We start from the raw sequence: 14,151 nt of genomic DNA, 5'->3' as shown, positions 1-14,151 counted from the left end.
CCTGAACAAACTCCAATGACTTATGCTAAGATCAAGAATCGACAAATGAGACCTCATAAAACTTCAAAGCTTCTGTAAGGCAAAGACACTGTCATTAGAATAAAACAGCAACCAACAGATTTTAAAAAGATCTTTGCCAATCCTATGTCTGATAGAGGACTAATATCCAATATATTCAAAGAACTCAAGAAGTTAGACTCCAAAGAGCCAAATAACCCTAATTAAAAATGGAGTACAGAGCTAAACAAAGAATTCTTAGCTGAGGAATACTGAATGGCTGAGAAATACCTAAGGAAATGTTCAACATCCTTAGTCATCAGGGAAATGCAAATCCAAACAACCCTGAGATTCCACCTCACACCAGTCAGAATGGTTAAAGTAAAAAACTCAGGTGACAACAGATGCTGGCAAGGATGTGGAGAAAGAGGAACACTCATCCATTGCTGGTGGGATTGCAAGCTGGTACAACCACTCTGGAAATCAGTTGAAAGGTCCCTCAGAAAATGGGACATTGTACTACCTAAGGACTCAACTATACCCCTCCTAGGCATATAACCAAATGATGCTCTAACAAAGGACAACGACACATATACTCCACTACGTTCACAGTAGCTTTATTTACAATAGCTAGAAGCCAGAAAGAACCCAGATTCCCTTCAAAAGAGGAATGGATACAGAAATGTGGTATATCTACACAATGGAGTACTACTCAGCCATCAAAAACAATGACTTCATGAAATCCATAGGCAAATGGATGGAACTAGAAAATATCATACTGAGTCAGGTAACCCAATCACAAAAACCACACATGGTATGTACTCATTGATAAGTAGCTATTAATCCAAAAGCTAGTAATAACCAAGATACAATCCACAGACCACTTGAAGCTCAAGAAGTATAACCAAAGTGCAGAGGGTTCATTCTTTCTTAAAAGGGGGAACAAAAATATTCATAGGATAGGATATGGAGACAAAGTTTGGAGCACAGACTGAAGGAGTGGCCATTCAGAGCCTACCCCACCCGTGTTCCAGCCCATATACATACATACATACATACATACATACATACATACATACAAACATACATACATACATATATACATACAGACATACAGACATATAGACATATAGACATGCAAACCTATATACATACGTATATATGCGTGTGTGTGTGTGTGTGTGTGTGTGTGTTACCACAAAACCTTGATAATATTGATAAAACCAAGAAATACATGCTAACAGGAGCCTGATATAGCCGTCTCCTCAAAGGCTCAACCAGAATGTGACAAATATAGAGGCGAATGCTAGCAGCAAATCATTGCACTGAGAACGTAGCCCCCATTTGAAGAATTAGAGAAAGGATTGAAGGAGTTGGAGATGCTTGCAATCCCATAAGAACAATAATACCAAGCAGCCAGAGCTCCCAGGGACTAAACCACTATCCAAAGAGTACACATGGACTGACCCATGGGTCTAGCTGTATATGTAGCAGAGGATAGCATTGTGCACCAATGGGATGAGAAGCCCTTGTTCCTGCCAAGGCTGGAACCCCCACTGTAGGAGAATGCCAGGGCAGGGAGACAGGAAGGGGGTTGTTTGGGGATAGGGAACACCCTTATAGAAAAAGGGGGAGAGAATGGGATAGGGGGCTTATGGCCGGGAAAACAGGAAATGGAACAACACATGAAATGTAAATAAAATATATCTAATAAAACAAATAAGAAAAAATATATAGTGCTTTACTTAGGAAGTGAGAGTTGTTAGAAGTAAATGGTATTGAAGTTTAAGGTTTTGAAAGTAATTTCAAGTTTTATTGTAGGAAAAAATACATTAGTGAAGAGTATTTCTATACAATGTATGTGATATACCACTGTCCTTGTGACCAAAAAAATGTGTTTTGTATTTTTTTTATTGTTTAATATTTTTGGTTATTTTATAAGGCAATGGGGAATATCTTATGTTATATTAAAACAAGTTAAAGGCACATATAAAAATAATCATCCTAAACCCAGTATTAAGGCATAAATTGAAATGTATCATTCATTTCTCTTTTCAGGATATTTTAGCCTGGGATACAGGGCTAACACAGTATCTTGTATAGAAGTCTGAAGTCAAATGGTGGTGGCGCACTTTTAACCTCAGCACTTGAAAGTCAGAGGCAGGCAGTTCCTCCTCCTCTACCTCCTCCCCATGATCCGATTGCTCCTGTTCTTGTTTTTCTTCTTCAACCTCCTCCTCCTCCTCCCACTTCTCTTCATTTTCTTCTTCTTTTACAAAGAACTGGACTGGTATCACCAGCTTATTTTTTCCATACCAAAAATGAGTGTATCTAAGTTCGCAATATGGTGTCTATACCCGCGTTCCTAGGCCAGACGCAGCATGATGCAGGTGCACTGGGCTGTGTAATAATAACCATCCAAGGATGTCCATAACTTTGATTTAAACTGTATAAAATGAACTTGAAACATTAAATGTACTTACATTGATATCTCTCAATTATACTTGAGGAAAAAGTCATATGATTCTGAGTACACAAAGTTACCTTGTTCATGTATCACTAGAATCAATTCATAATTGTTTAAGTCCACAGTTTTTCTACTCAATGCAAAATCCTAAGATTCTATATCATTACTCATTTCGTTCTTACATTTTTCTTTTTGTAACATAACATATGAATGACCTTCTGTTGTGGAACTCATAGCTTGTGATCATTGGAAGAGATTGTTGATGTGAATTTATAACATGAATACAGATAGGTAAAATGGGAACAAAAATAATGGGCTTTCAGAAAGTTCTTGGGCGAAGTACTTCAGAACTGTTTTTTCCCATGAAAAAGTAATGTTTTGTGACGATATAAAATATTTTAGTTGCTGAGGAATCATAAATTATGTTCATATTATTGGAAGATGCATAATAAATGCTCAGGTATCATTTTGACACAGGATAACTAAACACTATATCGGAAAAGAATCTTTCTAATAAATTTTTAAATCATACCTCTTGTTTATAATGGAATGACATTTTGACATTTTGAGAACAGTCTTTTTAAAATCCCCTATATTAAAATCTCTCTTACCTAAAGGAGGAGAAAATGCTATAAAAAGAAAGTCACAAAGTGAAATAAAACTATTCAGAATTAAAAATATGAAAGTAGTTAGGATAAATACTAAATGACAACAACCACACATTTTCTGATTAAATTAAATGGATATTCATTTTTCCCCTATATATAGTCTTCTCAAAGTTTAACTGCATTAAAATATGGTCATTGTCTTTGTGGCCTGAAATACATGTGCCAGAATCCAATTTGCACCGATCCTCACTTTTAGGTAGAAAATACAAAATACAAAACAAAACATGCAGATGACTATTATATTGTAATACTTTGTTCTCTGTCTCCTCCTCTTTCTATTTTATTTTTGTTTGTTTGTTTTTCGTTTTTGTTTTTGGATGGTTGGTGATTGGTTTGCTTCTCCTGGTTCCTGTTGCTCAGTGGTGTTTGGCCAGTTTGTATTTTTCCAGACATCACTCCACGATGTTGTTGAGGTGTTTGATGGGCCAACTCAGCAGTCTCCTCTGTTATCTTCCCTCTCGGGATCCCATTCAGGTATCCTTTACTAGAACTGCCATTCATCAGCTATTGCTTAAAGACTGACTTTTGATTAGTATTTTGGAGAGAGTTGAGATCTATGTCATCCATGTTAGCAATACCATTAAACTGAAAAACTTATAAATTAAGGATAAAACCACAGTTTAATAGTAATTAATACGCTTGAGAGAAATTGATTAATTTTCTAGGGTTGTAATAAAATAAATACAATACTTAATCACAATCTGTGCTGTTTCATATGATATAAAATATTTAAGAATGAGACATGTATTAAAATGTAATTGAAGCTTTCTTGTTAAAGAAAAAAAAAAAGATTGCGATTGAAGACGAACCCAAGGAAAATATATTGCTAGCAGTAGGATATTTTAAAGTAATTTGATAGAACCTAGTTTGACCTTTCAAATGACAGTGTAAAATGATATAGATTGTTAGGTTTACTGAATGAAGATTATTTATGATATCTGAGTGTTTGTTTTGTTGAGTAGGAGAGTCACTTCCACTGAGTTCAGGTAATCAGATCACAATTCGATTCACTTCAGTTGGACCCATAACAGCTAAGGGATTTCACTTTGTTTATCAAGGTAAGTGACACTATAGTCTAGAAACACAGTAAGGAATGATGTCAATTTCCATGCTTTTGCTCAGTTGTTGACCAATATTATCCTCATAACTGTATGGGAAAGAGGAAAGTTGTTTCCAGTAGTTGTATACTGATCCCTCCCCAAAAATTCTTTTTTTGGAACATTGCTGCTTTAACCAGCTTTTAAAAAGAAGGCATTGTTCCGTCGCCTTTCTCAATTTAAATGTCTGATTTTCCTTCCGTTCCAACATTTTGATGCCAAAACATTCATGTTATCTTTACTATTATTGACTCTTTTCATTTTTTGTTTTTCTCATAGTCTCATACTTTAAACATATGTATATTTGTTGTAATTTATTTATTTAAGGCAAACATTGCTCCATGTAAACAATATGCTTTCTCATTCTCTCAGTAAAATTCAACTTCTGAATAGTCACTAAATATATTGCACACTAAATATTAATTTTCTTGCTTTTTTCTTGCCTTTTATGGACAGCATTTTATGATATCATTAAACCAAATCAAGACACATTTGAGATATTTTAAATCAATTGTATATGATCATGCAATATTTCTTGTCAAATGTACTTTGCACTTTCTTACTCAGAAATGTATAAACATTTGTGACACTGTATTCTTTTAAATTCCCTCATCTCATTTTTTATCATTGGTTGTGGCTTAAACTCCTTTATTATAGTAATTTGCTCTGTAACACAACTGTGGTACTGTGCATCCTCAAAGGCACTAAGAAAACTTATATACATTTCCTCAAGTGATACCAGACGGTTTAATCTATTGGAATTTACCATGTCATTCTTTTGCACTGTTGTCAATCTCTTTAATTACATTTGTATGTGTTTTAAAAAGAAAAAACATCCTGTTATCATTCTACTTGACTAAATCCAAAAAGGCACAATTGATGGGCATACAAATTCTAAAATCAATCTCAAATTTGATTATATATGATTGACGAATTAAAAGTAAATATTGTTGTTAATCTGTCTGACTTATAGTCTGCTTAACCTGACTGTAATTACTGACTTCAATAGAAGCAAACATTATTCGATAATTAAGTTTGTAAACATGTTTGAAATAACTAATTAATAACAATAATAGCCAGTACAGAAAACAAATGGAATGTATTTAATGTGTACTAAGTTACTTTTTGTAGTTGGGAATCCAAACTTAAAAATTATACATCCATTTTTGAATCTGTAAATTACAATAGTTAAATAAAATTATTTTATTTTATTGATAAGAATTTGATGAAACAAAAGAAAAAAACAGCATAATTGATGTTATTTAAAGGATCAAAGACAAATTAAAAAATATCTTAAATGCCAGTATTCACTTGAAATTACATTTTATTTTTATCAAACAAAACTTTTAGTTGTGTTAAAATTAGTAATTCTAATGAAAAAAGAAAAACCAAAGGTTTCTTTGAACCACTTTAGGAAATTACATTTTAAAATCTATACTGTCTGATAACTACGAAATTAAATCACCTTATTTCTATGCAGCCGTTCCTAGAACAAGCTCTACACAGTGCAGTTCTGTGCCTGAGCCAAGATTTGGAAGAAGGATTGGCAATGACTTTGCAGTTGGTTCACTGGTCCTTTTTGAATGTAATCCAGGATACATTCTCCATGGCTCCAGAGCCATTAGGTGTGAGACCGTACCCAATTCCTTGGCGCAGTGGAATGATTCCTTACCTACTTGCATTGGTGAGTGTTTATGTGCTCAGTTATTGTACATAATTCTGGTCCACTTTTACTCAGATGAGTTTATAGTATTAACATCTTCTCCAGTGGGAATCCACATATCTCTTTTCCCATTCTCTACTGTTTGTATACACTTAGGATAATCTTTCTCTGAAAAAATTTTTAGTTTTACAAAATGTCCTTTATACTCGCTATTGTATTCTTGCTAAAACACCTTTGCCTATACCATCATCCTTAAATATTTTTCTCTCAATTATTATTTTAAGACTCTCTATCTCCCTGTCCTTCTCTGTCTCTCCCCCTCTATGTATGTGCACATGTGTGTTTCAATTGTTATCAGCAGTATTCTGAGTCTTCATTATAAAAATTTAATAATAATCAGGGAAACTTTATTGCTTAATACTGACTGGTATTATTTTCTTAATTCTAGATGGCTATTGAGTTGTTGGTTTACAGGAATCGAATGCTATTAATTTTTGTATGTTGTTTGCATTTTGAAACTTTGATACATTCATTTATGAGTTCTACTAGTTCATTGGATTTTTTTTATATAGGATCATATAATCTGCAATGACAATTTGATTTATTCTATTCCAGTTTATCTCATTTTTCTTTTTTTCATTGCTTTGTGTTCTCCTGTGTGATTGTTCTGCCTATGACTTTTCAGAGCCAGAATAAAAGTGGCAAAAATGTAAAGTTTTTTTTTACAATCTTATAATTGTTTAAATTACCTCTTGACTTAAAGTGTTATTAAATATTAAGTTACTTTTTACATCATTAATAAAATCTATACTGCTAAATTTATATGTTATACTTGTATATAATATAACATTATATTGATATAATTTATATTATTAATGTATTATATTACATTTATTATATTATTTATTCATTTTTTAATATTGTGGTAAGTATCTTGTAAGCCTAATTTGTTTGAGGTTTTCATCATGAAATGTGTCAAATTTCATGCATTTCTGCATGCATTAAATTGATTATATGGTTTTGTCTTGTTTATGTTATTTTGCAATATTTCATTTACTTTTGTGAATGCTAACCTGTCCTTTCCTTCCATGAATGATGTAGTAAATAATCTCTTCAATGTGCTTTTGGGTTGTTTTTTTTTTTCGTTGTTGTTGTTGCTGTTGTTGTTAGATAGTTTTGAACTTATGTCTGCTGATTAAATGTTCTCAGTCTAATGCATTTTTAACATGTAAGACAGTCCTGGTTTTGCATATTAAACCACATATTTAAACCATTAAACAAATCTATTGAGAAGTTAATTTGGATTTTGTTGGCAAATAAACCAAATCATTAACTATATTCCTCCTGATTTATAACAGAATCTTTAATCTTTTCCTATAATAAAACTTCTAACATTATTATAAAAGTAATCCATATAGAATTATTTAGAAGTACAGTGAAATTTATTATCAGGTGATTTATGTAAGCATAAATAATTCTGTAAGAATCAGGCTTTAATATTAGGAAGGTCATTAACAAAATGCAGATAAAAAATTAAAACAACTCTAATTTTTAAAATAGGTATTAAGCAGTTTATTATTCAGACTATTCTTCTTTATTTATGATTCTGAAGAATTCAAATACTATCTTATGTAGGGAAAACTTTTTTTCAGCAAAACATGAAACTAATAAGGGGTTTCCATAAAGAAAAAGAAAACACAGAAGAGAAATACTAGCTGATACAGAGAAAGGAAAAAAGAAATGCAAATAACTTCTAACTAGAGGAAGAAAGATGTGAAACTACTATAGAAATAAAAATATAAATATTGTATTGTAATCTACTCTTTTTTAAAACTGAGCAGAAGTCTTATGACTGCAATGTAGGTCAGTTTTTATTGTATAAGAATATCAAATTAAAGAAAAATTATTTTCTTTACATGTCTTCACAGATTTGAATTGATTTTCTAGCCTCAATTCATTGATATAGGAATGTGGTATGGGAGAACATTTTGTGGCAGGAGACCATAATGGAAAAAGCTACCTACCTCTTATTATCTAGAAAGCAGAAATGCAAGCTCTGTGGATAAGATGTTCGTTTTAGAATCATCCCCCTCCTACATGAACCACTGTTTTCAACTCTCCCCTTCCTCCTAGTGGCTCATTTATCTATGACTTTATCAGTGGACTGATGAAGTGAGTTCTTCCTCAATCCAATAACAACAAAAGAGCTGTGTTATTTGTGGGCTATTCCCTAGCAAATGAAGTCCTGGAGTGCAGGTATGGGGGATGCCAAATTGGAACTTCATATGTAAACAATTGTAACTGTTTAAATATCTAACCGATTAGTTATAATGCATTTATAGTACTCAAGGGCAACCTTTAATGAATGATTATGTATTAACTCTCATAAATGATATTAACATTCTTATAAAGGAGACTGCAGACAGATGTCACTCCCTGCCATGGATGTGAAAGCATAGTAAGAAAATGTTCTCTGTGAACCAGGAGAGAAGCTCTTCATAGAGAAATAAATGCCTGGTGTTTAATAGATAAACAAGCTGCGCTGTTGTTTTAGTAGCACAAATGAGCTAAGTTAGACTCAGCAACAGTAATTAGATGCTGCTTACAAAGTCTAAGGCTGAGTTGAGTAATGGGTCAAAGCTGGAAAGGTTGCGATACATATTGGGTGAGCTTGCCCTTCCATCAAGTACTTTAGAGAGATTTCCCAGAGAATAATAGTGGTCATGAAGATACTATTCATATGGACACAGACAGCAAAACCCATTTTGATTTTTTAGATAGAAATAAGGTATATATTATTGAGTAATGGAGGGAAGATTATCCTTATGATAAAGTCATGAATAAGTTGACCATGTATATTTATATGGTTTTGAAGAAAATAGAACTTGGGAATAATGAACTTGAGTTGGGTGTTGAGAAGAGAGATCTAAAGTATAGAAAATATGTCAATTTGTTTGTCTTGACTACATTGGCCAAAGTGTATGTTACAAAAAGCATTTAATAGAGGCTGACGGGAGGTCCGGGCGGCGAGCAAGATGGCGCAGAGCTAGGGCACCAAGAGGAAAGTCTGTTACTATTACGAGGGGGATGTTGGAAACTATTATTATGGACAAGAGCACCCAATGAAACCTCACCGAATCCGAATGACTCATAATTTGCTGCTCAACTATGGTCTCTACCGAAAAATGGAAATCTATCGTCCTCACAAAGCCAATGCTGAGTAGATGACCAAGTATCACAGCGACGACTACATAAGTTTTTGCGTTCTATTCGCCCAGACAATATGTCTGAATACAGCAAGCAGATGCAGAGATTCAACGTGGGTGAGGACTGTCCGGTATTTGATGGCTTGTTTGAGTTCTATCAGTTGTCCACAGGTGGCTCTGTCGCAAGTGCTGTGAAACTCAATAAGCAGCAGGTGGACATCAGTGTGAACTGGGCTGGGGGCATGCACCTGCAAAGAAGTCAGAAACATCTGCTTCTGTTACGTCAGTGATATCGTCTTGGCCATCCTGGAACTTCTAAAGTATCACCAGAGGGTGCTGTATATTGATATTCACCATGGCGATGGCATGGAAAAGGCCTTCTATACTACAGACCGGGTCATGACTGTGTCCTTTCATAAATACGGAGAGTACTTCCCAGGAACTGGGGACCTACGGGATATTGGGGCTGGCAAAGGCAAGTGCCACGCCCTTAACTACCCACTGCGAGACCGCATTGATGATGAGTCCTATGAAGCCATCTACAAGCCAGTCATGTCCAAAGTAATGGAAATGTTCCAGCCTAGTGCAGTGGTCCTACAGTGCGGCTCAGACTCCCTGTCTGGGGATCGGCTAGGTTACTTCAATCTGACCATCAAAGGACATGCCAAGTGTGTGGAGTTCGTGAAGAGTTTCAACTTGCTGATGCTAATGTTGGGAGGAGGTGGCTACACCATCCGTAATGTCGCTTGGTGCTGGACTTTAGAGACAGCTGTGGCCCTGGACACAGAGATCCCTAATGAGCTACCATACAATGACTACTTTGAATACTTTGGACCAGATTTCAAGCTTCACATCAGCCCTTCCAATATGACTAACCAGAACACTAATGAATACCTGGAGAAGACCAAGCAGCGGCTCTTTAAGAACTTGAGAATGCTGCCCCATGCCCCTGGGGTCCAAATGCAAGCCATCCCAGAGGATGCCATCCTGGAAGAAAGAGGTGATGAAGATGAGGAAGACCCTGACAAACGAATTTCCATTTGCTCCTCTGACAAACGCATTGCCTGTGAGGAGGAATTCTCTGATTCTGATGAGGAGGGAGAAGGAGGTCGCAAGAATTCTTCTAACTTCAAAAAAGCCAAAAGAGTCAAAACAGAAGATGAGAAAGAAAAAGATCCTGAAGAGAATAAAGAAATCACAGAAGAGAAGAAAACCAAGGAGGAGAAGCCAGAAGCCAAATGGGTCAAAGAAGAGGTCAAGATGGCCTGAGCAAGGTCTGCAGCTCCATCTTCTCCCCAAGTCCCTCACTTTCGCTCAATTTCTCAGATTTTATATTTCTATTCCTGGGTATTTATATAAAATATATTAAATATAATGTCCCCAGGGACTAGATAGGAACCAGGGACCAGCGCACAGTGCAGTGATGCAGGGAGAACTCTTCCCAGAGCTCCTTTGTCCGTCCTGCCCTAGGTCTGAGTTTTGAACCATGTAGGGTCCAGGTGAAAAGAAAACCGGAAGACAAAATCCTGAACTGCAAGTGCCTGCTTAGGAGCTCTGCTAAGATACCCTTGTTAAGCTTTTCAGCAGGGTTGACTGTGTCTTCTGGGACCCCTTTTCAGGCTTGGGTAATATCAGCCATTTTTAGATTGGTTCTGTTTCTATCTTCCCACCCACCCCGGACAAGCAGAAAAACTTACACTGCCCCATCTTCCCCCAGTTCTGCAGGTGGAGGTAGTTAGCCTAGCTTCCTTTTTGAGATATTTTCATTTTTGTGAGACTCTTTTTAATAAAATAGCGAGTTTCTACAACAAAAATAAAGGCATTTAATAATAGAATTGGTATCCAGATTTGGTGGTTGCACGTGCAGTCCTGGGTACCCAGGAAGCAGAGACAATGAAGTTGAACTTACAAGTTTGAAACCAGTATGGAAACTAGAAGAAGACTATGTTTTAGAAAGTAATAAAAATAAATAAATGAATGAATAGATGAATAAATCTAATAATGAAATGTAAAATACAACTTAACATTTACAAACGTCTGCCTATAAATTAGAAATAAGACCTGAGTTTTCAGGAGACAACTTAGAGAATAATCAAAAGAATGTTTGATAAGATTACTGTTTTAATAGAAGCTAGGAGGGGTGTAGTTAATAAGATAATGGGGAGATTAGTCATACACAATGACAAAAACCAGGACCAGTTACCCAAACAATAGAAGAATTAGGGAGCGTTTATTTCAGAAATCATAAAAGGCTATTTCCTGCCTCATCCTTCCACACTGTAAAGTGCAGGTGTACCAGATTTCAAAGAAGGGATCTCTCTGACGTCTATCTCTACACAATCCAAGCTCTGCTATGCACTGTGTCATTCAGATAAAGCTACAGCTGATGGCACTGTATGTATATGGTATTCCACAGCAAGATCACAATATTCCTGTTGCCTCCACATAGAAATAAGAGATGCTTTGAAGAACAGCTCTGCCCAGGGAAAGAGCTGCTAATAAAAGCCTACATAGAATCCCTCAAATGAACAAATGAGCAAATGTCCAAGGCAGCTGTAGCAGTGGATCTATATCTTTTACACCATAGAAGGAGATTCCCTGGGTTGAATTTAACTATTTATTTATTTATTTAGTCCAGGAAGAACCGCATTCATGTCACTTCATCTTATAAGAACAATGACATGACTTACACCAAGGTAAACAGTAACACAAAGTGCTATCCTACACTCAGGCTAGATGAGGTTTATCAGACATAGAACAGAGCCATGATTCTGACCTCTGAATAAGCCAGGTCTTATCTAACTTTCTCAAAAACCAATCAGTCAATCAACCAATAAATGCTGGTAAAGACAAGATAATTTTTAATGGTATGACACTCCATTATGAAACTGTGTATGAAACTGAAAATACCAGTTTTCATGTGTTAATGGATGTCTTAAGGTAGTATATAAAAGGGGATGACTAGGGGTTGCAATGATGGCAGTTAAGAACAGGTGGATGTCTTAAGGTAGTATATAAAAGGGGATGGCTAGGGGTTGCAATGATGGCAGTTAAGAACAGGATCTCACTGACCATTATCTCAATATCAGCCAGGCAGGCCTTGTCACCAGTAAGAGCTTAACTGCTGTTTACAAGGGAAGTTTGGACTCTTGTCATAGATGTGTACTTCTGTTGAATGAATCTGAGTGTAAGACAGAATAACTCAGATACAGAATAGGTCAAATTGGTGAGATAATATCATGGCAAGACCTGAGCCATTTAGCCAAGGTGGTAGTTGCACATGCCTTTGTTCCAGCACTAGAGAGGCAGAAAGAGATGGATCTGTTTGTTCCAGAATAGCAAGGGTTACACACACACACACACACACACACACACACACACACACACACACACACACAATGTGTTGGGCAAACAAAGAAACCCTGTATTGGGGAAACAAACAACCAACAGACCAAAACAGCATCAACAACAAAAGCAACAATGACATCATCATCATCATCATCATCATCATCATCATCATCATCATCATCGACAACAACAACAATAACAAAACCCAAAACCCAAAAAACAAAACCAAAAGGAAAGAAACAAAAACCTTCTATGTTATCCTTAGGTAGCACAGTGTAACAAAGCATTGTAAAAGTTAATAGTTGACAACCTATTTGACTATGATGTTCTTGTAAATATCACACTTATACCTTGAAGTGAAAGAGAATGATTAAATAAAGTTAAGGTGGGTTTAACAAAACAGTCAAGCTAGATTGTGGTCTAAGGCTTAAGGGATCACACCTAGGATAATATGATCTCATTTTTTTCTTAATTCTCCTGGGACTCACATGAAGCCTCAGTGTGTTTAGCTAAAACAGCTATTTATTTATACCCCTCTGAAGGAAGGATCTCATAACTATGTATTTAGATATCACCTTTGCTTCTGTAGGTACAGAAACCAGGAACCCAGCTAAGGTGGGTAAAGGGGACAGACGTTCAAACCAAAGATTATTTTCAAACTTTATTGACTTGTCTGAGATCCAATAACTTTCATTCGGCATGAAAATATCTATTCTATGCCTACACCACCACTGCTGCTACCTAATTGGTTTGATTTTATGGGCTTATAGCTAACAATACAATTACCTTAGTAGAAATGGCTACTCAGATGCTATTCATCTGTTTTATATTACATTTAGATAAGATAGTTTTTAGTTAATATTTCTACTTTCAACTGAAAATATTTTAATTTCAAAATTTTCTAAATACAGGGGCTAGAGAGATGACCCCGCAATTACATATACTTGCTATACTTTCAAAGGTTGAGTTCCCAGCAACCACATGGCAGCACATAACAGTCTTTAACTCCTATTTCAGAGGTTCTAGTGCCCCCTTTTGGTCTCCAATGAACCTGCATGAATTTGATGCACATTCAGACAAAACACTCATTAATATAAAGTAAAAACAAATAAATTGTAACATTCTGATTACAAGTGATTGTGTTTATTCTTAACAAAAATCTTTAATATCAGAGTAACTTAAGTATGAAAGTCAGCACAGAACTATCTCAAGTTCATGCCTGAAAAATCTCTTTCATTTTTTGTGTTTAATTTGACCTTTTGTTGTTTGAGAAAATTATTGCCTTCTTCCAGCTTTTGAGCCTCCAGTTTCTAGTCATTAGAACACAATACTCCGAGATGTTTTTCTCTTTTAAAGCATTGTTCCATTCAAATCTAACACTAAAACTTTTATTGCCTGTCCTTTATAAGACCACTTCTGCCCTCATCCTCCATCCATTTTCCATACTTCTGTTCAATGGAACATCCACTGTATTATACATATATAGCTTTTATGTTTGTTAAATTTTTCTTAATCTACTGGAATCCACCTCAGTGTTCCTCATATTATACTACTTTTTAGCCAACCAAGAGGAACTTGCTGCCAGAAATAGCTGAGTAGTGAGTATTCATTTAGTGATAGAATTTCAGCAAAAGCAGAAGAAAAGAAAAGAAAAGAAAAGAAGAGAAAAGAAAAGAAAAGAAAAGAAAAGAAAACAAACAACCCA

The 14,151-nt window shown here is 35.4% G+C and overlaps 1 protein-coding gene and 1 pseudogene across 1 annotated transcript in view; both read left to right on the top strand.

The window, feature by feature from the left end:
• Csmd3 (CUB and Sushi multiple domains 3) overlaps positions 1–14,151 on the top strand; it is a 1,310,498-nt gene that overhangs the window by 1,112,946 nt on the left and 183,401 nt on the right. The window contains exons 33-35 of the mRNA XM_087559497.1: positions 3,493–3,606; positions 4,095–4,190; positions 5,710–5,913. Of these exons, the coding sequence (XP_087415623.1) occupies positions 3,493–3,606; positions 4,095–4,190; positions 5,710–5,913 (414 nt within the window). The remainder of the gene's footprint in view (positions 1–3,492; positions 3,607–4,094; positions 4,191–5,709; positions 5,914–14,151) is intronic.
• LOC148004788 (histone deacetylase 1 pseudogene) lies at positions 8,913–10,864 on the top strand (annotated as a pseudogene).

The sequence above is a fragment of the Rattus norvegicus genome, chromosome 7, assembly GCF_021556685.1.
Source record: "Rattus norvegicus strain SHRSP/BbbUtx chromosome 7, alternate assembly SHRSP_T2T, whole genome shotgun sequence".
Lineage (NCBI taxonomy): Eukaryota > Metazoa > Chordata > Mammalia > Rodentia > Muridae > Rattus > Rattus norvegicus.
The sequence above is the reverse complement of the archived record's forward strand: the minus strand, read 5'-3'. Positions and strand labels throughout refer to the sequence as shown.